Source organism: Molossus molossus, unplaced genomic scaffold (assembly GCF_014108415.1).
Source record: "Molossus molossus isolate mMolMol1 unplaced genomic scaffold, mMolMol1.p scaffold_m16_p_2, whole genome shotgun sequence".
Lineage (NCBI taxonomy): Eukaryota > Metazoa > Chordata > Mammalia > Chiroptera > Molossidae > Molossus > Molossus molossus.
In genome coordinates this window covers 34789739-34816584 of record NW_023425355.1, presented here as the reverse complement: position 1 = coordinate 34816584, position 26846 = coordinate 34789739, and the positions used below count along the sequence as shown (strand labels likewise).

Sequence of the window (26846 nt, the reverse complement as noted above, 5' to 3'; positions counted from 1 at the left end):
ATGGATTTGAAAGAGAGAGAGAGAGAGAGAGAGAGAGAGGAAGGAAGAAAGAGAGAGAGAAACATCGATTTGTTGTTCTACTTTCTATGTGTTCATTGTTTGATTCTTGCATATGCCCTGACCAGGAATCAAACCCGAAACCCTGGCTTATCGGGACAATGCTCTAACTGAGCTACCCACCAGGGCTCTAGTACCATTTTGTGTATTTATATCACCTAATGGTAATCAACCCAAAATTAAGCCATTTACCAAAGCCAAACTAAAGATTAAAACTTCTCCTTAAGTATAGAAGGATGTTATGACTAGAAATACATCGAATAACTTGAAAAAGTTATTTGACTATATTTCTTCAACTGTACAGCAATGGATGATCCTGACTTCAGAAGAAGAGCCACTCTGCTCAAGAGAGCAACAGCTGCTGAGATTCTGCCAAACTGCAGAAATAGCAAACCTCTGTCTCATCTGAGGATGGGCTCTGCAGTTCTCCATCTGATGACCCACAGAACTGCCCTGTCCATGACCTTTAGTTCCCAAGAGTCACACGGAGCTGCAGTTACCATTTCTACAGTGCATAAAAGCCAAAGGCTGGTAGCGGGAAACTCCATAGGCAACATATTTGATTGTCTTCAGTGAGGATTTCAGAACATCTAAGGAACCAAAAAGCTAATGATTAAGCCAGAAACAAAGAAACCTAACCAGTCAGCTATTTTCCACATTGGGCTTAATCTTATACAATGTTTCCACGTATGGTACTGTCCAGTTGTTTAAAAATGAAATCAGCCTTACATCTCAGAAAAGTAGATGGGGATTGCTGATAAATTCAGATAAATCAATCAGCTGAAAACTAAGTTGTTCTCTCCCTCCCTTCTCTCAATATAGCTTCAGTTTCTAGTGTGTTGCACTATGCAGAGGGTGAAGGGTTAACACTAGCAAAAATAAAGTTTTTGTAAAATAAAGTGTTTACAGGTTCTGTAAATTTGATGTAATTCAAAAGAAATGTTTCCTAGAACTGCAGGAAAAGGATTCAATAACCACAGTTCTATAAGGGACAAAACAAACAAACAAAAAACCTCTAAATGAAAAGCATTCTTATTCCCTAGCTATATTGTCACTTGCAAAGTCTGGTAGAGTTTTGTCTTCTTTATTTATTACAGTCCATGAATCATAATGATGTTGTCAAAGCTAAAGACAACAGCTTGGCTAGCCTCTTTTGACTAGGTATTGCCTGGTTACTGATGATTAGTGTTTGCACTATCATTTGCATCACAACCAGTGACATAATAATCAAGCATTCAGAAGGAAGCTGTTCACTACAGATGAATGCTTTTATCAGCAGGGTCTACAAAGTATAATAAGAGTTACACTTTGGTAATAAGTTTGAAGAAAGAAAAATGGAAATAAAAGCATTTAGGGAAACATGTTCAAAGCAATCTTAACTTAGTTAATTAATCATTAGGTTTGGTGTAAACTTTTCCCTTAACACATGCCTGTATAATTGTCAGCACTGCTCTGATTTGATCAACAGGGTAACAAAACATAAAGTTGGCTTATCAGAACCAGAAAAGTCTAACGTTTAGGCGGAAGGGGTATGGAAAGGCTCAGACATCAAGTTATCTCTAAGATGGCCTCAAGGTGCAGGAGGAGGGCTGAAGTGGGAGAGTAGGGAGCAGCAAGTTTAATTAGAAGGCAATGTAAAAAAATGAGTTGCAGCACACTGTGTGATCCAGGTCTTTCACTGTATTATTACCTTTCCTTAATTATCTTATTCAAAACTGTTGGATTTCCCCCCACACAGTGCCAAGAGAAGTGGACACGTTCAGGGTAGACTTCAGTACTAAAAAATATGGTGCTGTGCTGGACAGGTATGGCTCAGTGGTTCAGTGTGAACCCATGCATCAAGAGGTCCGCGGATTCCCGGTGGGGGCACATACCCAGGTTGTGGCCCAATCCCTAGTGGGGGGCATCCAGGCGGCCAATCAATGTTTTCTCATTGATATTTCTATCTCTCTCTCCCTCTCTCTCTAAAATAAATAAAGAAAAATATTTAAAAATAAATAAATAATATGCTTTTGTATTATCTGTACCAACAGCTGCACTGGGGAAGGTCAAGAATTCCAGGATTAAGGTTCCCTAAGATTTTCTGGATGGCTCAAACTGAGATGCTGGCAATCAGGATGCAGAGTTAAGGCATCACTACCTGATCAACTAGATTTAGCATAAGTATAGCTCAGAGTCTAAGACTCTAAACATGTGATTCTAAAGATGTGAAAAGCCAACGCTTGCCAACCTAAGGAAGTCCTCAGTAGTCATTTTGGCGCCCTCAGCATATGTTAATTTCCCTCGGTACCACCCCAACACAATTTCGAATTGAAAACTGCTTTTTAGATTCTAGAAGAAGCACTAGGAGGGCTCAGTACTCAGTACCTTCTCCCATGCAAGCTGGTCCAAGGGGCACTTGTCCAGCCTGGGTAGCTCAATAGCGAAGCGACAAAGCCACGTGTCCCCACAGCCCAGGCTAAGTGTCTTTCCCCTCCCGTCGCTTTAGGCAGCTACTATCCCGGGGCTGGTTCCTCCAGCCCTAGCTTTCAAACACAGAAGCATCGCCTCAAGCTCAATCTTGACTCCACCCCACCGCAACAGTGAGAATCAATGTGACCCTCACCCCGGGAGAGGTAAAATAACGGAAACAGCCTGTAGAGCACGCTCGCCTCAGAGCAGACACTCCCCATCCCCCCGTCCCTCAGAACTCGCGCGGCGGCCCCATTCCCCCTACCCTCTGCAGCCCCGGTCTCGCCCCTGCCGCCGGGGAAGGTTAGGCCGGTCAGGGTCCCAACTTCGTCCTTACCAGGTCTCCTGGTTGCTGAATTTCTTAGTCACCACCTTGCCTAGCTCCAGGCCCAGGCGGTCAGCAATTTTCTGGGACAAGTCTTGGTGGGAGCTGCCGCTGAAGATTTTGATATTCGGCATCTTAGCCAGTTCCCCTCGGCACTCCTTGTTCAGTGATCGCTGCTGCTGCCAGACCCTAACCCAAGTCAGCCCAGAGACTCAGTACTAAAAGCTTCACGTTGCTACTCCGCCATCTTACGTTCCCGCCCGGTGCGCGGCTCTAAATTGCCCAGTGCATGGGAGGCGGGGCCATCAGGGAAGTACACACCCTGCTCACCCCGATTAGTTGAAAGGCAGTGAGGGGCGGGTCCTCGTTGTAGCTTCGCCTACAACCAGCACTTTCAGGTATTAGGGGGAAGCCAGGAAAGGGGAGAAGCTAAAAATAGCTGTGTCCCCTGCAGCTGGGCTGAGAGGGAAGCTGGCCCAGGAGCGCCGAAATTTTCCCGAGCTTGACTAGTGGTAGGTAGAGGGATGCTGGTGACATGTAGGACCAGATCATTCTGCAAACGGGAAATCAGCCACGCTTTTCCCCGCTTCAGCACCAGAAAGTAAGCCTGGCTCTGGTTTACAGTTTCTTTTCAGAAAATCTGGTAATCAGGATGGCAGCCACAGTACCTCAGAATGAAGGGGAGATTTCTGAACATGAATTTGAATGCTTCTGAAAATGAATGATTTTTATCTCTGTATAAGGACGGGGCCATATTAAAGCACGTTTCCACCACAGAGAGATACCCTTAGCACAGGCGCATGCAGAGATTGTTTGTCCTTTGCAATTGTGGCAGTGTCGCCTTGGGGAAAGTGACAAGGCACACCGCCTTAATAATCCAGATACTGCAAGAGAAAGCTGTTTTTTTGTTTGTTTGTTTGTTTCTAATGCTGGGGCCAAATGTGTTCCAACAAGTGAAGGAGTATGGATTTTCCAAAATATCTGAGCAATAAGGGTCTGACTTACCTAAAGAGAAAGAATACAGTGTGTTTATGGGACTTTGGATAAAGAGCCCTGAACGAATCAGAAAACCTGGTTTTTGGTCCTATCTGCTTCAGGTGAGCTTCAACATCATCATTTGCAAATTGCTAATGTGGTCTTTAACATCATGCTTTATTATTTTTATGATGATATTTGATAATTGGACCAAAGAGAGCTTTTATTCTTATACCACGTTTTCATTAGATATAGTCTAACCATGGCTTAGTAAAAATACAATTTTAGAATAAAAAGTCATACAATTTTAGAATTATACAATTTTAGTTATGAGTACCACATTCTTGCCTGCTCAAAAAGAGGCAGATTTGGCAGTTTAGACAGAAGCTGCTAAGAAGTGACCCCTGTCCAGCACGCTACAGAATTTTGAAGGAGCAGCTGGGAAGGGGGCCACTAGGAAGACTGTGCCAAAGGGGAGGAGGGGAGGTGACACCAACCTGATTATTATTTCCCTAACTTTAGACTATATAATTTTACAGTTATGAATATATCAAGGGATCAAGCCTAAATAAACATCTTTTGTCATCCCCCCAAAATAGAAGGTACAGTAGAAATCTTGTAATCTACTTGCTTCATTTTACAAATGGTGAAACTGAGACCCAGAGATGAGAAGGGATTTGTCCAAGTGGCAAAGGCAGAAAACACTCAAAGCAGCATCCTGTCTTACCCGTATTGCCATTGTCAGTGCTGTCCCTAGATGAACTCTCTTTTTGACTTTTTGTCATACTTTTATGAGTTCAGAAATTTAATGTAGACCCAGGTATATAGAAGCACTTGGAAAAGGAAATAAACTGCAAGGCAGAATATTAGTAGTCTTCCATCATAGTTTGTTTATCAAATATTTACTGAGTGCTTTATTGCATGCAAGGCAGTGTACTAGACATCGACATTGAGGGGACTATAAAGTGTTTGCCCCCAAGGAATTAGTTTATTCAATAAATATTTATTGAGTATTATTTTTGTGCCAGGCCCTGTTCTGGGTACAGATAATAAGGCAGTAAACAATGTTTCAAAAACCTACTCTCATGGAGTTTACCTTCTCACACAATACATAAATAAATAAAATATATAATATGTTAAATGGTGATAGACGCTATGAAGAAAACTTAGGCAAGGAAGTGGGATAATGTGCCATGGTAGTGGTAGAGGGAAGGAGGTGTGAAATTTTATTTTTTCAAAGATTTTTTTAAATTTATTGATTTGAGAGAGAGAGAAACATTGATTTGTTGTTCCACTTATTTATGCATTCATTGGTTGCTTCTTGTATGTGCCCTCACCAAGTATCACACCTACAAACATGGTGTATCAGGACTATGCTCTAACTGAGCTACCTGGCCAGAGTAGAGTATAATTTTAAGTAGGGTAGGCAGAGAAGGCCTATCTGGGAAGGTAACATTTAAATAGAAACCTGAAGATAAAGGAATGAGCTATTAGATTATCTAATAGTCAACTCATTAGATTTAAACTAACATCTCCTTAGGGCAAACACTATATAATTTGATCTACAAATTTCAAAATGTGAGTGCAAATAATCCTGTTATCCTTTACTTTCTCTCTGAAAGGTAACCAATGTCAGGGCATAGGAGAGGGGCTTACTCTTTAGGGGTAGTTGGACCTTAGGCAATATCTGCAGTACTGAGTGGAGTTTAAAGGAGACTTGAATTAAAATAATTTACAGCCCTGGCCAGTTTGGCTCAGCGGTTAGAGCGTCGGCCTGCGGTCCGGAGAGACCCGGGTTCGGTTCCCGCTAAGGGCACGTACTTCGGTTGCAGTTTGTCCCCTGCCCTGGTTGGTCGTGTGGGTGGCAACCAATCGATGTGTCCCTTCACATCGATGTTTCTCTCTCTCTCTCCCTTCCTCTCTCTCCCTCCCACTCTATCTGTACAAAAAATGGAAAAATATGCTCGGGTGAGGATAAAAATAATAATAATAATAATAATAATAATTTAGAAAAAATTTACCTTAGACCTTTAAGGATGGGTGAACGTGGACAAATTAGACCATCAGAAAAAGGATGATGTGTATGGAGCGGGCATAAAGATCCTAAGGGGTGAGGGTTTGAAAAGAATGTGACTGAGTTACATGTAAATGGTAAATGGTGACAGCTTCTGTAGATTTTATATAATTTAAAAGAAATATGCTGAGATCCTTCGATATGCCAGGGACTCTGGAGAGTGGGCACACAAGGGATGAATAGTACACAATCCTTTCCCCTTAGCAGGCAAGACAGATACTTACTAAAATAAGGTTAAGCATGGGGGTATGAGAAATGCAATCAAATTGAGAGGATTTGAGAATCCTTTAGGAAATGGGCCTTGTAAAACCAAGGATTGCAACCTTGAGATAGAAAGCTGAGAGTATTTTAACTAAGGCCCTGGGGCAGGTGAATGTGGGAGGAGATGAGGTGAAGGAAGGTAGGTTGAGAGCTCAGAAAAGACAGGAAACTAGAAGCTGATGAAGGTCAATTTTATGTGCCAACTTGGCTAGGCGGTGGTCCCAGTTATTAAATCAAACACTAATCTAGGCATTGCTTTGAAAGTATTTTGTAGATGGGATTAACATTCATAATAGTTGTCTTTATATAGAGAAGATTTTTCTAGACAATTTGGGTGGATCTGATTCAATCAGTTGGAAGGTCTTAGGAGCTGAACTGAAGTTTCCCTGAGGAAAAAGGAATTCTACTTATGGACTGCAATTTCAGCTGTTGCCAGATAATTTCAGCCTGCCCTTCCTGCTGGCCTATCCCATGGATTTAAAACTTGTCTATCTAGCCCCCACAATGATGTAAAGCCAATTCCTTACAATAAATCCCTCAATATACATCTCCTACTGTGTCTGTTTGTCTGGTTGACCCTGACCAACGAAATAGACCCAGAGACATAGAAAGGAGTATGGTTCAGACTGACAAACTTCAGAGGAGGAGGTGGGGGGGATGGATGAGATGAACCAAAGAACTTATATGCATATATGCATAACCAATGGACATAGACAACAATGCTAGATTTGGGCGGGGTAGGGAGGAGGGTGTCTAGGGGGGAAAAAGAGAAACAGCTTCTGTAACAAAAATAAATTAATAAAAATTGAAAAAAAAATAGTAAAACATTAATTAAAAATCAGATTGTGGAGACCTCTGAAAGCCAGTTTCAGTGTGCTGAGGGTAAATGCTGAAGTCCTGATGAGGGGAAATCTGATTCCTAAACTAGAGAGAAAGGAAATGTGTAAAGCACAGATTATTTTATTCTAGAAAAGACTGAAGAATGCCCTTTTGCACATATTTCATATTTTCAATTACTTCCAAAGCTCAGGGTGGGAGAATTTTGTAAACATCCTTTCCATTTGAAAGGCCCCCTTCCATCCCCATACCCCATAGGGCAGGTCTGGTTTTGCCACCCCCTGAGATCCCAGGCATTATAGGCCAGTCTAAATTCACCCATTTGTTCAATTAGTCATTTCTTCTATAGACACTTCTTGGGCAGCAACTATGGGCAAAGTACAGTGCTCAGCCTTCAGATTACAGAATTAGCCCTGGCCAGTTTGCTCAACGGTTAGAGCCGCAGCCTGAGGACAGAAGGATCACGGGTTCAATTCTAGTCAAGGGAGCATACCTGGGTTGAAGGTTCCATCCCTTGCCCCAGTCAGGGTCATGCAAAAGGCAAACAATTGATGTGTTTCTCTCATATCAATGTTTCTATCTCTCTCCCCATCCCTCCCTTCCACTTTATCTAAAAATTAATGGAAAACTATCCTCCTTGGGTGAGGATTAATAAAAACAAAAACAAACATACAAAAAAGAAACAGCCCAGTTGATGTGGCTCAGTGGATTGAGCATCTTCCCATGGACTGAGAAGTTCTGGTTTGATTCCCCATCAGGGCATATGCCTGGGTTGCAGGCTCAATTCCCAGTAGGGAGTGTGCAGCAGGCAGCCTATAGATTTTCTCTCTCACATTCACACCCCCCCAAGACCAATGAAAAAATAAAATAAAATAAAATAAAATAAAATAAAATAAAATAAAATAAAGCTACTAGACCCTCTAGTTCAACCCACTCATTTTGCATAGAAAGAAACTGCTCCTCCGAGAGGGGAAGTGAATGCCCAAGATATCACATGGCTAGTTATTGGAAGAGCTGCAAGTAGATCCAAAGTCTTCTGGCTTCTGTTGTAGGGTTCCAGTTTACAGCTTTGTTACAGACCCAAACTAGCATGAGCTTGAAAGGGGCGGGAGAGAATATTGGAGAACTAATCATAGTGGGGTGTTAGCCATAGTTATAAGAAATGTTAATCATCCTTGCTCTGTTAATCATGACTGCTTTGTTCTGATTAAATAAAGCCCATTCTGACCTGGCTGGGAATTGTATGCCCAGGACCTGGGAGTTAATCTTGAAATGTGGCCCATTCTCCTTATGCAAGAACTGCTCCCTCATCATGGAAAGACTAACAACCTTGGAGTCCTGGAAGCGGTGCACTGGAGACAACCCTTTGTCGTTCCCAACCCACATTCCTCAGCCCATATTTTGTAGTCTATAACCTTTTGTTGTTGTTGTTGTTGTTTTGCCTACTTCCTCATCTAATCTTTGTCCTTCTACCCAATATAAGCAGGTGGCTTATGGGGAGGGTAAGTCAGATTTTTAGGGGATGACCTACTGCTCTCCCATACTGCATTATTGGAATAAATGCTCATATATGATTCAACCTTGTCTCTGCTTAATTGGCTTGAGTAGTGACAGGTGGCCAGGACCCATTCATTGTCCAGTTTCAGGCTCAGGGCTGCAGAAACTGTAAGTGAAATAAATTTTTTTTCTATTGTTCAGCAGAAGGAAATCTGTCTGTTTTCTACTTGGTTCTTAGAAATTTTTCATGTCCGCAGTGGCATTGTACATTCCTATTGTGCCTGATTAGGAAGGGCAGGAATGCTTGTCCTTGTTCTCACTTTCCTACCAATTCCTCAGTCCTTGGTGGCCAAGAGTCTTACCATTGTCATATATCTGCTTTTGTCTATAAATCATACTAAGAAGCAGCAATTGTAGTTACTTCCAAGAAACTTCAAACAGCTTGCCCATGTTGTAAATTTATCCTCAAATGAATATGAAGTAAGAAGGGCAGGCTGAAGGACTGAGTAATTAGGGTTCTAAAGAAGGCAAAGAGAACAGATTACCTCAGTGTCTTGGACACTCCTTATTGTCATAATCTCATAATTGAGAGACGAGATTTCCAATAGCCACTTACTAAGGTCACACAGCTATGCATACCAATTAAAGATCAGGTTCATTGTATTTTAATTGGATATGACTATATCTAACTTGCAGTAAACCCTTAGTCACAGCATAAATTGCTATATTTGTTAATCAGATAACTCAAAACCTAACATATGCCCATATTATGTCAGGTTTTTAAAATTTTTATTTATTCATTTTCGAGAGAGAGGAGACATCTATTTATTTATGCATTCATTGGTTTCTCCTTGTATGTGCCTTTACTGGAGATTGAACCTGCAACCTTGGTGTATCAGGGTGATGCTCTAATTGAGCTACCTGTCCAGGGCTATCAGTCATTTTTTGCTTGAGGTAAGGAAGAGGTTATTTTGGGTTTTTAAAAATATTTTTCTTTATTGATTTTTAGAAAGAGAGAGAGATAGAAACATCGATGAGAGAGAATATCAATTGGCTGCCTCCTGCACACCCCTCACTGGAAATTGGGCCCACAACCTGGGCATGTGTCCTGACCGGGAATCAAACCGGCTTCTTCTTGGTGCATGGGTCAGTTCTCAACTACTGAGCCACACCAGCTGGGTAGAAGAGATCATTTTGAAGGGAAGGCAGGCCTAGAGGGTTGTCACCATGTAGGGCATTGAGAAACCAGAGGAATATATGAGGACCTAGGATGTCCTGGTGAGAAAGGGTTAGAAAGGTAACCCTGGGTTGGAAATTAAAGCCAACTTTGCTTTTTAGGCCATTCTGCCATGATCCTGGGAGCTGAACAGCCCTCTCCCCTGAGGGTCTTTTGAAAATCATTTCTGTGCTTTGAATGTTGAGAGTTTTAACAGGAAGAAAATAAACCCGCCGTGCTGCCACCTGAGGTGCTTGAAACTCCATTATGAAGAACAAAGGTGTTTCTAAAACTTTGGAGACGTGACCATCTTAGTGGGTCAAAACGAATTCCCCCCAACCTGGGCCATGCAGCATCAGATTCCAAGTGACTTCCAAAATGCTCTGCCTTTAGCCCTGGCCGGTTTGGCTCAGCGGTTAGAGCATTGGCCTGCGGTCCGGAGAGACCCGGGTTTGGTTCCCGCTAAGGGAATGTACCTCGGTTGCAGTATGTCCCCAGCCCTGGTTGGGTTGTGCGGGTGGCAACCACTCGATGTGTCCCTTTCACATCGATGTTTCTCTCTCTCTCTCCCCCTCCCACTCTATCTGAAGAAAAATGGAAAAATGTCCTCGGGTGAGGATTAAAAAAAAAAAAAAAATGCTCTGCCTTTGGACTCAGACTGAAACTACACATTGGCTCTCTTCAGTTTGTCCACTACAGGTCTTGGGACTTGTCAGCCTCTATAATCACGGTTGTATTCAGACCGATGAGATGCTCTTGGAGGTAACTTCATCTGGAGCATGAAATGACATCACTGATGAATTCGAAATAATGACTACTGATTTAGGATTAAAATATATTAGACTATTAAACATTTAAAGTTGCACTAATGTTATACCAGCCTTAAACAAAGCACACAGAAAAATCCCCTATGCTATTATCCTTAGTTTTCATTGTGCTGGATACTTTTGCATACCTACAACTTTTTATTGTGCTTTTAAATTTTGATTATTTGTAAATTCTTCCATATTATATGATCTTCACAATCACCATGTAAATGGCTGCACAAAAAAATCTGCGGTTAGTGTAATATAATTCACCAGACTCTTTGCTTAATCACCCTTTTGTTATTAACCAAACTCTGAAAAAAAACATCTATATTAGAAAAAAATTATTTCTAAAAAAAAAATAACTTCTCCTGCTGCCCTGGGCACACTGCCATAATTTGGCAAACTACTAGGATGGGAGTAGGATGCAAGGAAACTAATCACTGGGCACAGTTGATAGAACTCTGTCACCAGCTGTCACAGGGACACTAGCAAGAGTTTGGAATTGAAAACCCTTTCCTAAGAGCTAAGTCTAAATTTTGAATAAATAGAAGTTCAGGCCTCCTTTAGTTATAGCTGCTTCTAGCAAGAAGGATGAGAATGAAATGAGGAGAGGAGAATGTTGGAGAAATACATCAGGTTATTGGCTTAAGGCCAAGAGAGCCTTGGGCCTGTCTGACTGTGGACCCCAGGATGCTGGTTCTCCATTGAAGTAGAGGGCAGTCTTCTCAATTTCAAAAGACAAGGCTCAAGGGAGAGGAGATCTTGCAGATCCTTTTTGAGGGGAACAGACCAGAAGATGGTTTTGACTGAGAACTATCAATATTTAAAGAAAACAAGCTCCCAAGTTTCCAGTTCCAGGCTCCTGTTACAAGCTTAATTAGTTTCTGTGGACCAGCTACAAATGAGGCAACTCAATTTGTATTTGTTAAGCTTGTACAGCTAGGACTCAGAATTTTTATAGCTGCTTTCCGAATACCCCCTCATTAATCCTCAGAGCCGCAGAGGGAGACTGGAGATTCAGTCATCTTCATTTTAGATCAGAGGCCCAAAGAGGTGAAATGAGTTGTACCCCATCATAAGGCAAGTTTGTGACTGGGCTGAAAATAGAACCGAGCCTTGATTCTGGGGTGAATTGCTCATCTTAGCCCACATGGCCTCTCTACTTCCCTTGCAGGGAATCTGGCTCCCTCAGTTTGTGCCCAGGGCTGGCCCTGTGCCAAAGGGTGTAACAGCCCACCCTGGGATGAGGTGGAAGAGGAGCGTGAGGCTTTGATAACTCTGCTCCATTTCCTCCTGGCATTCCTTTCTGGCATCCCATCATGTCAGGTCTCTTATCCCTGAAGAAGTTCCTGATTCCCACCTGTGCCCAGAGCCATGGAAATTGGCCAGTTCTAGATGCCCTCCCCTTGGTGCCCACACCACCAGTTAGCTCATCTGAGAGACCCTAAGTGTGTTCCACATTTCCACCAAAGCATGTCTGGTGGTAGAGGACAGTGAATCTGGATGCCAAGTAGGTGGGTTTGGGAGTGTATCCAGATGTATCAGATAGGAGTCTCAAGTGTCTTTAAAGTGATATGTATTCTTTACAAGGAAGGTGACTTTTGCATTCCTATGTATATTTTTACATACAGATATTTAAGGTGCGTGTGCATATTATTTTCCTTACAAATCTTGGAGAAAAATGCAAGTGAATCAGGAGTATGAGCCAAATCATAACCATAGCTTTTTGTGTCTCCCTGGGAGACTTAAACCCCAGTTTGAGGAGAATGGGGTGGCAGGGCATAATCTTTTTTTGTTGTTGTTAATCCAGGCCCGAAGATATTTTTTCCATTGATTTTTAGATAGAGATAGAGTGGAAGGGAGAGAGGGAGGGAGAGGCTGAGAGAAACAAATGTCACATCCACTGAATGCCTCCCACATGACCCCTACCAGGCCGGGGATCGAACCTGCAACCAAGGTATGTGCCCTTGACAGGGAATCAAACCCACGACCCTTCAGTCTGTGGGCCACTGAGCCAAACTGGCCAGGTCAGGGCATAATCTTGATGGCTTTTTGGATACAACTGCTCTACCTACAAATTCCCATGCACGTATACTACTCCACCCCCTGGATCTGAGATGTGTGTGTGGGAGGTTCAGGGAGGCTTACAGTATCCCATACTTCACACCCCAACAATACCAATGACCTATTACTACCCACATGCTTCCGGGAATGCAAGCAAAAATTACAGGCCATTTTCTCATGAGTGTAGCTGTATCCATGCCTGTTTCCAGGAGGACTGGCTTACCACTTACCAGCTGTATGACCTTGGACTGGAGACTTACTCTCTGTAGGCTTCAGTTTTCTCCTCTGAGTAGATATGATCATAGTATCTATCTCAATGAACTGTTAGGAAGATTAAATGAGATCATGCATATAAGGATCTTAACACAGTGCCTGACATATGGCAAGTGCTCATGCACAGTTGGTTTTGCATATTTCAGGGCAAGGATCATCTTTTTTGTGTTGCGGAAGGCTCCCAACATAGTACAAATGCATATTCCTTTTAGCCAAAGCTGTGAAAATAATAATGAGGAATCAACACCCACAGGAAAACATAGACATCATAGGAGGGCAGGAAAGCTAAAACTGAGCTCATTCCTAAGTGATAGATCCAGAACCTGCAGCTGGAAGTGTCAGTGTAGGCATTGGAACACATCCCCATGATGCTGGGAGCGTGGCCAGCACCCAGGGGCTGGGTATGTGGGTGCATGGACATGGGTGGGAAGGAGTCTCTAGAAACACTAGAGACTAGTGTTTCTAGAAGTGAAATAAGCAGTTATGTTCCTGTGTGAAGGCAGGCTTCCATAATTTCCACCTAACAATGGCTTCCAGGAGGACAAGGCATTGGAACCAAGAGACCCACCTAGAATCCAAGACATTTTGCCAGGGCCCAAAACTGAACCTTCAGAGGTCATTTCTTCCATTCCATGGAGGACCTCCTTCTTACCCAAACACACAGTCTGGCTACAGTCTATAGGATGGGGAATGGGATGCAGTCATTACTCCCATCCTAGTGACTGCTTGGAGCACTTTAAGCCTAAGACATAAATTCATGCCCCTTCCCCATGCTGGCAACTGATTCCCCCACCCCTGCCCTTTTGGCAGGAAAAGTTCTGCCTGAGGCAGGTCCTTTCAATTCATTGCTGATGAAATGGCCTGTTATTCACAGTGCCTGGACAACAGCTTGAAAAAAATGTGACTGTGCCAACACCATAGGAATCCTGGGCCCATGCCAATAGCATGAACCCATTTTCCTTTATTGGCTGAAATCAGAAAAGCAGGAATCAGATTCTGGGGACTAGTATCTAGTATGAGGTGGCCAGAGAGCATCTGCTTCAGACTCTGGCTCAGACCAAAGGTGGTGTGGAAGATGCTGACAGAAAAATGGCCTTCCCCAGTATTTATGGCTAGTACAGATAATGACCCTGGGTCCACAGAAAAGGATATCACTAGTCAGTCACCTCAAGAAATTTTCTGAAGCTTTTGGAAAGTTGTTTGTGAAATTCAGCTGAATTAGCAGGATGCTAGATGATGGACCCAACTCCTTATCATTTGACAGGAATTGCCAGCTTGCCTGGCCTTGTCCAACTGCACTGCCCTGAATTAACCATTCCCAGGAGAGAGGGCCTTTTTCTCGAGGTACAGAGGTCTGGGAGGGCTCTCTTGTGACAATCATCTCATTCAACACTCATTTATTCAGCAAACACTTATTGGAGAGCTACTATGTGCTAGGTTCTGTAGGTGTTATGTATCCAGTGTATAGAATCAAATATACATGTAAGGAGCTGACTGTAAGGAGCTACCAGTGTATTACAGGGCCAGAGGAGGCCCAAATTTCTGGACTGTCCAGTTGTATCATTTTGAAGAGCAGCAGGCCTTACTGTCTACTGGCATTACCTTTCACTTGAAAGGGACAGGATCCCTGGCAGGCAGCTCCCAGAAGAGCTCTGCCATCAGGGCTAAGCCTGTCACCCCTGGTGGCTTCCCACATTGCAGAACAGAGCTCTAATTTGGTGTTGGGAAACATGCAGAGCAGCCCAGCCTCACTGCACTGTCTCTAGCTCCTCCTCTGTGCTTTGCCGCCTAAGTGCTTTAGTCACGCCTTTGCAGACATGAGAAAAAGTCTGTGCTGTCTTGAGGAGGAAATGACTAATCAGAGCCACTATACATGGTTGCATAGTGTGTGCCAGTGGGGCTAGGTGGAGCTAAAATGACCATGCCATATGCCTGCAAAGCTAACATCACTCAGAGGGTGTTTCCCCCCACTAATTCATCATTTGGGGGTGGGGGGGCATGTAGCAGGGAGAAACTTTTTTTTTATTGATTTAAGTTTTATTTTATTTATTTATTTTAAAATATTTTATTGATTTTTAGAGAGAGGAAGAGAGAGGGAGAGAAAGAGATATATTGATGTGAGAACACAACATCAATAGGCTGCCTCCTTCTCACCCTCCACCAGGGATTGAATCTGCAACCCAGGCATTGAACCGGCAAACTTTTGTTGCATGGGATGATGCCCACATTGCCAGGGCTTTATTTATTGATTTTAGAGAGAGAGGAAGGGGGAGAGAGAAAGAGAGATCAATTTGTTGTTCCACTTATTTATGCATTCATTGGTTGATTCTTGTATGTGCCCTGACTGGGGATCAAACCCGCAACCTTTATTTGTCAGAATGACACTCCAACCAACTGAGCTACCTGGTCAGTGTGGGAGAAAATTTTCTAGTTGGCACAAAGTCACCTCATAGGCTAGTGGGGACCTTTGATTGCCAAATGGAAATAAAGAACAGAGAAACAACATCTTTGGTCACCATTAGGTAACTCTCTGAAAAGCTGGAGAGGGCAGCCCTACTTAGGGTCCCATTGCTTCTATCTTATTGACCCCCACCCAATAAATTTCCAGCAGTCATTGCAAAGGATTTGCTAGCCTAAATTACAAGGCAGTTGGACTACACTCTGAGGTGACTGGGCACCCTTCAAAGGGAGAAACCCCATTTCCCAATACCAACTTGAGAGCGGGCCTAAAACCCTGTCTCCTGATTCCCAGGCCATCCAGCGCACTAGGCACAGAGCACATTATGTTTCTGTCCTGACCCTGCTCAACTCTGAGGTCACAGCCATGGTAACCAGGTAAGCTATAGGCCCCATGAGCGAGAGAAAGGAACAGACAGTATCCAACTCCTGTGACCGACAGAAGGTTTCTACAAGGGAATGTAGAAGGAGCAGTGTCTTCAGCTGTCATCACCCACTGGGTCCCAGGTACATGGCCGGAGAGCACAGGGAATACTCAGAGGATCGCCACCAACCAACAATTCAAGGATACAAGAACACTCACAAAGAGGCACTGCCATTGCTTATTGGGATAGTAAGATGAATAGATTTAATCATTCTTGTTTGAAAAACAAGACATAAATTAGTATATATATATATAATTTATATTTTATGTAGTATATATACTATATACAGACATTAGAAAATGTGTCCTCTCCGTGAGGCTGAGGGAGAGGTGAAGGATGGCGGTGGAATGACACAGGAGGGACCTGAGTGGCAAAGGTGCAAGATCAAGTTGGGAGGAAAGGAAGACCACATCAGCACTCATGCTTGCAGTGGTCAAGGGGGAAAGGGTTCCCCACTGGCTGCATCTCTGGCCCATTAAACAATGTGGTCCTGTGGGAGGAGAGGCAAGGAAGGAGACTGGCTTCTGCAGAAGGAGCTCCCCTAATCCTTGCTGGGAGAAATAGCCACTCACAGGGGGCTTTATTGTACTAGGGGATACCAAGGATGGGTAGGGGTTAAGCACAGTGTACATTTTTATAAAACTCACGTAAGAATGGGAGGTTTCACATGGGCCTCTCAGGTAATGATGACGAGAGGCAGACACAGGGCATGAGCATGTCAGAAAATGGGGAGGTATGGAGAATTGGATGAGAAGCAATCTATACAGAAGAAACATTGGCTTTCTTTGTTCCCTACAATGGGGCAATTGGTAGGGACTCCGTGTCTTCACTCCCATGAAGGTTGTAGGGGGGTGGTGACCGCAGCAGTAGATGTGTGTCAAGGAGGATGCTAAACAGTGTGAATTCCCTTCCAGATGACTCCGGAGAGAGAGAGAGGTGCAGGACTGCACTTGGTAAGGCGCTCAGCTTCTTTTCTTAGAGAGACAAATCCACAGGGTCAATACATAGCCAAAAGCATATACTCAGGATTAACATATCACGCTAGCTTCCAGAAGTTTAAGATATAGTCATCAACACCCCCCACCCCTAACCCCTTTCCCACCCTCCCCCCACCCACACCCCCAATCTGTAGCTAAGTCGAACTTCTAAGGACAGTCTATCTGGTAGAGATGTTGAGAGAGGAGCCACATACCTGCAGCCACAGCCTCTGCGCTATGCTGGGCCAGGCGGGCTCTAAGGCCTGCGCTGGGTCTCCCCAGGGCAGACATTGTCACCAGGTACCTTAACCAGAACTAGTGGGGTGATCCCAGATGCTTGCTCCCTAGTGGACTGAGCTGCCCTGCCCATCTGTGAGGGACAGGGCACTTTGGGGATGGCTGGTGTGGAGCTACTAGGCCTGGGGGGCAAGGGCTCCCGAGGCTGCCAGCCTGTTGGGCTGGCTGCAAACAGCCTCGTGTGGTTGATTTCTGCAGGACTACCACCTGGGCACGTGCCCTCTGGGGTGGCTTCTGCCAAATGAGTGTGAGCCCTGGGTGGGTGGGCATATCTGGACAGAGTACCCTTTCCCCTCCACTGGGCACTGTGGCCTGTTGCTACTGCCATTGCTCCCTGGAGGGGAGCAGATGCCAGAAGGAGCTCAAGCCATCTGGCTTGCCTGCTTCAGGCCCTGGCTTTCCTGTGCCAAAAATGGAGCAGGAAGTGAGCCTGATGTCACCTCTCAGCCCTAGAGAAGAGATAAAATACAGCTCTGTGGTGGGCATAGTGACGAGGGGCCTTGACCTTCACAGTGACGCCTAGAGGCCAGGGGAGGGGTGAGGATACCAAGGGCAGCAGCAGCCTGGAGACCTCAGGGACAGCCTCAATACAGGGTGTTTTTGCTGACTGGTCCAGCAGACACATACACTCACCACAGGATGCAAGGACCACAAAGCTCAAACCTGGGGCCGAGGTTGGGGAAGGGGGGAGGCCTGGGCAGATGCCCTACTTAATAAGGGTTTTTAAGGAGTGGGTGAATGTGCTCATAACAGTCGCTGAAGTTGGGGATCCTGGTGGATGTCCTGGGGCCACCCCCATAGCTGCTGCTGCCTGCTGCTGTTGCTGCTGCTGGTTAAGATTCCGGGCAGTGGACTCCTCAGCAGCGCGCAGCAAGAAGGTGTAGTTCCTCACCACCTCTTCTACCTTGGCCAGCAGCTCTTGGCGCTGTGCCTCAGAGCGCACGATGAACACCAGCCGCACGAAGGTCTCAATGAGGCTGCTCAGCACCTGGAAGCTGCCCGTGATGGCTGCCAGCATGTGAGTCGGGCTTTTGTCCACGTTGGCTACGCGGCGGCAGGAAGCCCGGAGCTCCTTGAACTTGAGAGCCAACTCGAGCTTGTACTCAGAGATCTGGGAGACATAGGGCTTGGGAGCACGGGCCTCAGGGCTGGCCACACACTGCCGCAGGACTGTCAGCAGCTCGTTGGTGTCCAGCCGTGCAGCCAGGAAGCCGTCAGGCAGGCCATAAGCATGGGCTCTCAGGGCATTGATCTTGGCAAGGCTCCCCTCGAAGGTGGACACCCGCAGGTCAATCTCCTGGGTGCGGGAGGCCTCGGGGCTGCTGCTGCTGCAGGTGGCGGCATCCAGCACCTGCAGGGTCCTGCTCACTACGGGCACCACCTTCTCGTCTAGCTTCATGCCAGGCAGTATCTTCATGGGGATGGAATAGGAGAGTTCATCCTTGCCATCACTGGCATCATCCGCCATGTCACACTTGCGGTAGTAGAAGCAGTAGCGGATGGAGCAGCACTTGCTGCTTTCACTATCCTCATCCAACTCGGGGGGCTTTCGGTACACCTCTTCTGGCAGTGAAAACACAGCCATCTGTCTGGGGCCTTTGGTCTCAGGGGCAACTTGGACATATGAGGGGTCTCCCAGGGTTGGTGATTCCAGAGGCTTGCTTTTGGGACCCAAGCCTAGGGGTAGACCTGTCTCTACCTCTTTGGCCTCCCTGGGCAGCATGCCCAGGGGTGGCTGTGGATAGACATCTGAGGTCAGTGAGGCCCTGTCACCCTGGTCCAACTCACTGATACTGTAGCGGCGTATAAGTTTCCTATAGTTGGGAGCTCCCAGACACTCGCCCCCCGAGGCACACGTGCTCAGGCATGAAATACCACTCTCAGGGTCTGATCGGCACTCTCGGGATTCCAGGCTCGTGGAGCGGATGCGCCGGACATTGGTGGGACTGTTGAGACTCAAGTCTGGGCCAGCCTCTGGCTGCCTCTGGGTAGGCAGGACTTTGTCCTTTTCCCTCCCTCGGAGGCTGGGCACTGGTGTCTGGGGCGCCTGTGGTCTACTCCCCCGGCAAATGCGCTTGCAATCACAGCTGCGTCTCTGCTCACGGGACATGCCAGGCCCCTGCTGCACTGGGCTGCTGCGTAGCTGGCAGCTGCAACGGCCTGGTGCTGGGGGTTGGAGGTATTCAGTGCCTGGCAGCTCCCCCTGGCTTGGTGGCTTTAGAAGTTCCTCAAGGAACTCCAGCTCATACTGCTTTACCTTCTGCAGTTGGGCCTGCCGCTCATCGGTCTCCTTCTTCTGGCGGGTTGGGAAGGTGGCAGAGAATAAACTACGTAGTTTGAAAGGACCTCGAGATGATTTGGGCTTTGTGGGGCCTTCGGAGGTCACTTGAGCTCCATCCAGGGTCGTTTCAAGCTTCCTAGAGGGCATGGTGCTAACCTGACGGCTGGCAGCTTGGGGCCTCACTGGGCTCTGGCCTCGAGGGTGGCAGCTGGGACTCTGGCCTCGTGGCTGGAAACTGGGGCTGTGGCCTTGTGGCTGGAAGCTGGGGCTGTGGCCTTGAGACTGGCAGCTGGGGCTCTGCAGAGCCATGGTGTAGCCAGCTCGGGAAACCAAGCTGGTCTCCTCATGCTTGCTGCTCTGGGGTGTGCTCTCCAGCTGCCCCTTTTCCCCTTGACCAGAAACAGTGCCCTGCTTGTGCAGGGAAGGCTTAGTACCCTCTGACCCACCCTTGCCTGCCACTTCCCCTGTAGCTTGCTTGCCCACTGACTCTCGACTTGCTCTTGAATGATAATTTTTGACGGGAAAACTTTGAACAGACAGCCTGTCCTTTTGTGGGGAGAGGTGCAGGCTGTCAGCTCGGCTGCCTGTGGGTGCTCTGGAGCTGGAAGAGACCTCTGGGCTCAGCTGCTGCTGGGAATTCCATGAGGTCTCTGGAGCAGTGGGGCTCATTTTGAACTTAAGATTCTTACTGGCACTGCCACTCATCATGCTGACCTCTGGCTTTCCCACACTGGTCTCCAGCCTTCTTTCTCCACTGCTGGAGGGGTTCCCCAAGGCCCCACCAGGGGCCGGTAGACTTTTAGTGTGAACCACTTGCTGTAGGGCAGCTGAGATGATAGCTGGGGTCACACTTCCCTTTGGGTCTAGGATAAACTTGGGGCTCAACCTGACCTCCTTTGGCAGGTTCTCCCTTAGCTCAGAGACCTGCTCTTCACTGAGGGATGGTGTGGCCACCCTCAGTGACATCTCTAGGCCTGCCTTAGTGTAGCCAGGCCCTTTGTCCTCAGGAACTGGGGACAGCAGGCTCAGATTCTTCTGCTCACTAAGCTGTGGAGACAGTGCTGGGTGCACTGCCAGGGTGTATGTTCGCTCTTGTTGTGACTGGGCCTCTGACTGGGGCAGCTTCCTCCGAGCACCAGGGGGACCAGGACTCTGGCCTGTGACAGCTGGCTGGAGGGATGGGTTTGGATCTGGGCGCCCAAGAGAATAAGGGGCTGTGAGAACAGCCTGGGCTGCACAGCTCTGGATCCGGAAAGGCAGGTCCTTGCGGGCCAGGAGACTGTCTTTGTTGAGGTGCTGGGCCAGGAAGTAGGTGGTGTTCTGGTGCTGCTTCATGGCAGACATCATCTCCGACATGTCTGTGAGCTCTGAAGAGTTGGTTTCATGTCCCGAGTCCAGCGATGATTCAGGGGTGATTGTGGCCAGCACAATCAGACCTAGAGGAACAGGGATAGGACTTGCTGCACTTAACTCAGATCAAGTCCTTTCCTAATCATTTGTAGAGAGTTTATGGGGGCCACAGTTAGCCAGCAGTACTGCAAATTGGGGAAAACTAGTCAGGCCTGGGGAAAGTGGAAGTGAGGGGACAACAAGAGGCAAGCTGAGGAGGAGTTATGAAGGGCTGGAATCCAGAAAAGAACAAAAGAGGCACAGAAAATATCTGGGCAGTTTGATGGCAAATTAACATGCAAATAACATGCAAAACAACATGCTAATCATCACTATTTTTAGATTCCATAGCTAGGAAATTTTTGATAATTGTCCTGAAGAGGACTGGCAAAGAGAGGTCCCTCTCTATCTAGCCCTTCTCATCTGGCCAGGTTGGACTAAAGTCCTTGCAGCTGAGGCCATTTAGTTGAGATTGTCCTCCCTCTGGCTACAACATGGGCCCCCAGTCTGAGAGCAGCTAGTGCTTAGAGCTCCAGACTGAGCAAAAAGAAATGCCAGCTTCAGAGACCAAGCACATGGAAGCTGCCTGACACCAAGAAAGCCCTCAAATACAGAAAAGGCAGGGGTTGGTACTCTCTATGGTCAGGCAAGCTCCCTCTGAACCCAACTTCTTCACCCTCTCTTCAACACTTTCTCCCACCTCATGTACTTTCTCATACACTTTACTCCTTATTTCTTTTCTGTTGCTGTATCATTGACCACTTCTTGAGGAATGTATGTGTGACTATGGGTGTATGTCTGACATGTGTGTTTGTCTACAAGATGTACATATGTGTGTATAGAACAGAGAATAGCATGCATGTTGTATGGTTTTTCCACTAAATAATAATTAATAATAATAGCTGGCACTGAGTCCTTCTTATGTGCTGGGCGGTGCTTAAGTGCTTTACACGAGTGTTCTCATTTAAACTTCACACCAACCCTATGTGATATGACTACTGTTATCAAACTCATTTAAGATGACAAAAGTGAGGCTCAGAGATGGTAAATACCTTGTCCAAGGTCACATTGAAAGTGAGTGAAAGCAGAACTTGGGCCCACCTAATTGAGAGGCCATGCTCTTATGCAGAATAAAGACCTCTGCCTTGATCAGCAAAGACTCCTGGCTCCCCTGATCTCAGGTCATTAGGTGGTTACCAGGTTGTTTTGTTTTTCTTCCAGTCAAGTGCATGCTGGAAGTTCTTTGCCTGTCTTCTGTATCTCTCATAATTTTGCTTTGATCCTCTATCCTGGCCTGGCTCTGTAGCTATCATGGCCCCAGTCCCTAGGGTCCATCTGCAAGACATTTCCACAGATAGAATGGCGAGAGCCAGAGCTCTAGCTAGAGCTGAGCAGCAGACCCTTGCCATAACATCATTGCTCCTCAACACTATGTGAACTGCCTCTGGCCTATCCACTGCCCTGACACACTACAGTGACTTTGATCTCTGCTTGGAAAGAAGTAATGTCTTCTGGCTCTACCTGGAAGGGGAGGCAAGAGTGAAAAGGAATGGTCTGTTACCTGCAGTCTGTGGGGGTGGGGGGTGTGGTCCATCCTCTGAGGCAGCCAGGGCTTCCAGAGCCTGCAGAGTGGACACCAGGGCATCATCTAGCTCCTGGGCATGATCTCGGACGGTCCGGGTCTGCATGCTGTCAATCAGTGTCACCGGAATCTCATCATACAGGAGCCCACGCAGGTGGCGTCCCTGTTCCTGGTTCTGGACAGCCCGGCGCTTGGAATCATCCTCATCAGAACTGTTGTCTCGGAAACCAGGAGGTGGGGCAGCAATGGCAGGCAACAGTGAAGTGCTCTCATCTTCCTCTTCCTCCTCTTCCTCACTTCCAGGGGGTGGAAGGGACATCAAGTCTACTATATTGTCACGAGAGGAACCGGACCTCTCGCCTTTGCGAGGACCCAGCTGCTCCTGGAGTTTGGTTTTGCAAGAGTCACAGTAGAAATTCAGGGCTTCAGACCCAAGGGAATTGTCCAAGGTGTAAGACCGGGCCCTGCTGGCACAAGGCTCGTGATCTAGGCTGGCTGCATCAAAGTCATTGGGGACCACATTGTAACCTTGTCCAGAGCTTTTGGACGTGGGGTCAGATTTGGTCCGGGGCCTGGTCTCCTCAAAGAAGATTAAATTCTCATTGACATCTGTCCGGTTTTCCTGCTCCTTCCTTTGTTCCCGCATGTGGAGGTAGCAAAAGCGGACAAGCTCAGAGTCGGCAGGCAGGGGCGTGCATCGGCTCGACTTCCTGGGGCTGGTGCCCACGCCGCCCACATAACTACTCTCCTTTTTCCCCAGGTGGCCCCCAGTGACAGGGCGGTGGGCGCTGTGCATGTAATCTAAACCCAGAAAGAGAATGAACAGATGAGCCCTGGTGCTGAGGACTGTGGCCAAGCTCTCTTGGTGTCTCTGGCCTGGGTCTCTGGTGCACAGTTGGGTGTCATGTACTGAGAGAGAGCCTTACCTGGATGCTAGGGATTAGGGGAAGGGGAGTCAATTGCCCATGTTACTGCTGACCCTGAAAGTAGAGTGAGTAGAATAGAATGATTTGAGCTGCTAATAGTCCCATCACCTCTGATATGGGAAAAGGCATGGGGTGAGGTGGGTAGGGGTAAACACCTTGGTATCTGGGCACAACTGGACTCATTTACATGGACAGATATGGTCTGAGAGTCAGCCATAAGCATATTTAAAGAAGAGATAGCTGTTTCATGACATTTTTTTTTTTTTTTTTTGGTACGTGCCCCTAGCAGGAATCGAACCTAGGACTCTCTGATCCACAGGCCGATGGTCCAACCGCTGAGCCAAACTGGCCAGGGCTCATGTCATTCTTGGAACTGTTCCTGCCCCCACCCTTTTCAGAGCCTTTCTAATCCCCAGCATTCTGTCACTCTTATGATATGTTAGATATCTTCTAGCAGAAGGAAATAAATCTGACAAGTTGCTACTGCTTTAGTGGGAAAGTATAAAACAGGCTGCGTACAATGCCTGAGAGTTTGCCCTTCAAAGAGGACTGTCAGTGGAGGGACATAAAAGAATAGAGCTCCATTAGTAGAATCCTGGGCATCTGAACGTGTATAAGAGATATGCTAGGATGTGCATATATGGGGGGAGAGGGTGGGAAGAACATTGTTAAAATTCTTTAAATCTCATCATTTCTCTGTATTTATATAGGACCAGACTATCCACTACACTTACATATGATAAAATATTCTGGTCAATAGCTCTTAATGATGGTAGATCTGTGCCTCTGAGGATCAAATGCTTTATCTATGAATGATGTCTGTCTCTCTTAGTCTGTTTTGAGGGCCCTTCCCCATGTTACCTGTGAGAATTTACTCAGACAATGCCAAATCATTTTGCTATCAAACAGGTAGTAAGCAAGCATGAACACAGGCTAAGGTCATCAGACAGAATCCCATTTAATCCTCACAACAATCCAATGAGGTAAGTGCTATCATTATCTCCATTTTACAGAGGAAACTGATCCAGTTGGTTATGTGGTTTACGCAAAGTCTCAGGAGTCATAAATGGCAGTCTGGATTTGAGCCCAGGTCTGAGGGACCACAACACCCATGTTTTTAACTACTCCCATATAGTTCATCACGGCGGTCAAGATGTTGAAAAATAAAACTTCAAAATGCCTTTCAAATTCCAGTTTGACAAGGTCAAAGTGTCAGTGTTGCTTTTCACTAGAGCTTACAGCCATCACAAAAGCACAGTGCTGGCACATAACAATAGAGCCCCAAAATACATGAAGCAAAAGCTGACTGAATTGAAAGGAGAAATACACATTCCACCAGCAATAGTTAGAGACTTCAGTACCCCACATTCAATAGTGGATAGAACTAGACAGATGATCAACTGGGAAATAGAGCACCTGAACAACACTATAAACCTATAAATTTATAGAACATGCCACCTAACACAAGCAGAATAGACATTCTTCTCAAGTGGACCTAGAATATTCTCCACAATAGAGCATATATGAGGTCATAAAATAAGCCTCAATAAATTTAAAAGGAATGGAATCATACCAAGTATGTTTGTTTGTTTTTTGTTGTTGTTTTTTTTAGCACAACAGAATTAAATTAGAAATCAGTAACAGAAGGAAATTTGGGACATTCATATTTGTGTCGAAATTAAACATTGCTAAATAGCCAATGGTTTAAAGAAGAGATAGCAAACAAGGGAAGTTGGAAAATATTTTGAGATGAAGGAAAATGAATATACAACATACCAAAACTTATGGGATCTCACTAAATTAGTGTTTAGAGACAAATTTATAGCTGTGACTGTCTATATTAAAAAATAAGCAAGAACTTTAAACAATAAAGATTTTTAAAAACTGAAAAAAAAATAAGAACAATTTCACATCAATAACCCAACCTTCTATCTTAAGAGACTTGAAAAAAGGAGAGAAAACTAAACACAAAGCAAGTGCAAGGAAATAGTAATGTATAGAGTATAGCAAAATAACAGAAAATCAATGAAACTAAAAATTGGTTCTTTAAAAAGATTAACGAATTTGACACACATTTAGTTTTATAGACCAAGCAAAAACAAACAAACAAAAAAAGAGAAATTTCAAATTAGTATTATCAAGAATGAAAAAAGGGCCATCATTATTGACTCCACAGATGCAGAATTGATTATAAGGAAAAAAATCATGAATGAGTTTATGCCAAAAAATTACATAACCTAGATAAAATGAACAAATTCCTAGACATATTCAAACTATCGAAACTGACACAAAAAGATAGAAAATACGAATAGACCAATAACAGGAAAATAAATTGAATTAGGAATTAAAAATTCCTCCTCTACCCTGACAAAAAAATAAAGGTCAGGCCCAGATGGCTTCACTGGTGAATTTTTCCAAATGCTCAAAGAAGCATTTATACTAAACTATTCCATAAAATAGAAGAGGAGAGAACATTTCTCAACTCATTCTATGAGGCCAATATTACCCAATACAAAAACGAAACAAAGAAAACTATAGAAAAATATTTATTATGAATATAGATGCAATGTTCCTCAACAAAATAGTAGACATCTGAATCCAGCAACATATAAAAATAATTATACCCCATAACCAATGGCATTTATTGTGGGAATCCCACGTTGGTTTAACATCCAAAAATCAATTAATGTAGTACACTGTGTTAATAGGCTAGAGGACAAAAATATATGATCATCTCAATGGACACAAAAAAATTATTTGATGAAATTTACCACCTTCTCATGATAAAACTCAACAAGCTAGAAATGAAAGGGAACTTCCTCAATATGATAAAGGTTATCTATGAAAAACCAATAGCTAACATCATATTTAATGGTGAAAGACTGAAAGCTTTCCCTGCAAGATCAAGAAAAGTCCAGAATTTCTGTTTTCACCACTTCTATTCAACATTTGTACTGAAAGGTCTAACCAGGACTATTAGACAGTAAAATGAAATATAAGGCATCCAGATTGGAATAGAAGAAGGAAAAGTATCTCTTTCCAGTTGGCATGATCTTTTACATTAAAAAAAAAAAAAAACTTAAGCAATTCATTAATAATAAACTATTAGAAATAAAGAAGCTCAGAAAAGTTGCAGGATAAATGCTTAATATACAAAAATCAATTGTATTTTTATATACTAGCAATGAACAATCTGATAATGAAATAAGGAAACAATTCTATTTATAATACCATCAAAAAGAATTACATAATTAGGCATACATTTAACAAAAGAAGGACAAGACTTATACACTAAAAACTAAAAAAAAAAAAAATTGTGAAATAAATTAAGTAAGATTTAAATAAATGAAAAGACATTCTATGTTCATGAATTGGAAAACTTAATAATGTCAAGATAGCAATACTTCCCAAATTGATCTACATATTCAACAGAGTCCTTATCAGAATCCCAGCTGATTTTGTAGAAATTGACAAGATAATTAAAAAATTCATATGGACTCACAAGGGACCCAGAATAACCAAAACAAACTTAAAAAAGAACAAGGTGGGAGGATTCACTATTCTCTATTTCAAAGCTTACTACAAAGTAACAGTAATCAAGACAGTGTGGTGGTGGCATATAAATCAGTGGAATACAATTGAAAGTCCTGAAATACATTTTTGTTTTGTGTTC

At 44.8% G+C, this 26846-nt stretch overlaps 2 protein-coding genes across 2 annotated transcripts in view; both read right to left on the bottom strand.

The window, feature by feature from the left end:
- The window catches only part of PRPS1 (phosphoribosyl pyrophosphate synthetase 1), a 31755-nt gene extending 28658 nt beyond the window's left edge, over positions 1–3097 (bottom strand). Inside the window, exon 1 of the mRNA XM_036271380.1 lies at positions 2846–3097. Within this exon, the coding sequence (XP_036127273.1) occupies positions 2846–2967 (122 nt within the window). The 5' untranslated portion in view covers positions 2968–3097. The remainder of the gene's footprint in view (positions 1–2845) is intronic.
- A 14604-nt stretch (positions 3098–17701) lies between these two features.
- The window catches only part of FRMPD3 (FERM and PDZ domain containing 3), a 75210-nt gene continuing 66065 nt past the window's right edge, over positions 17702–26846 (bottom strand). Inside the window, exons 13-14 of the mRNA XM_036271610.1 lie at positions 22227–23048; positions 17702–20712 (exon numbers count right to left, since the gene is read on the bottom strand). Coding sequence (XP_036127503.1) covers positions 17702–20712; positions 22227–23048 — 3833 coding nt within the window. The remainder of the gene's footprint in view (positions 20713–22226; positions 23049–26846) is intronic.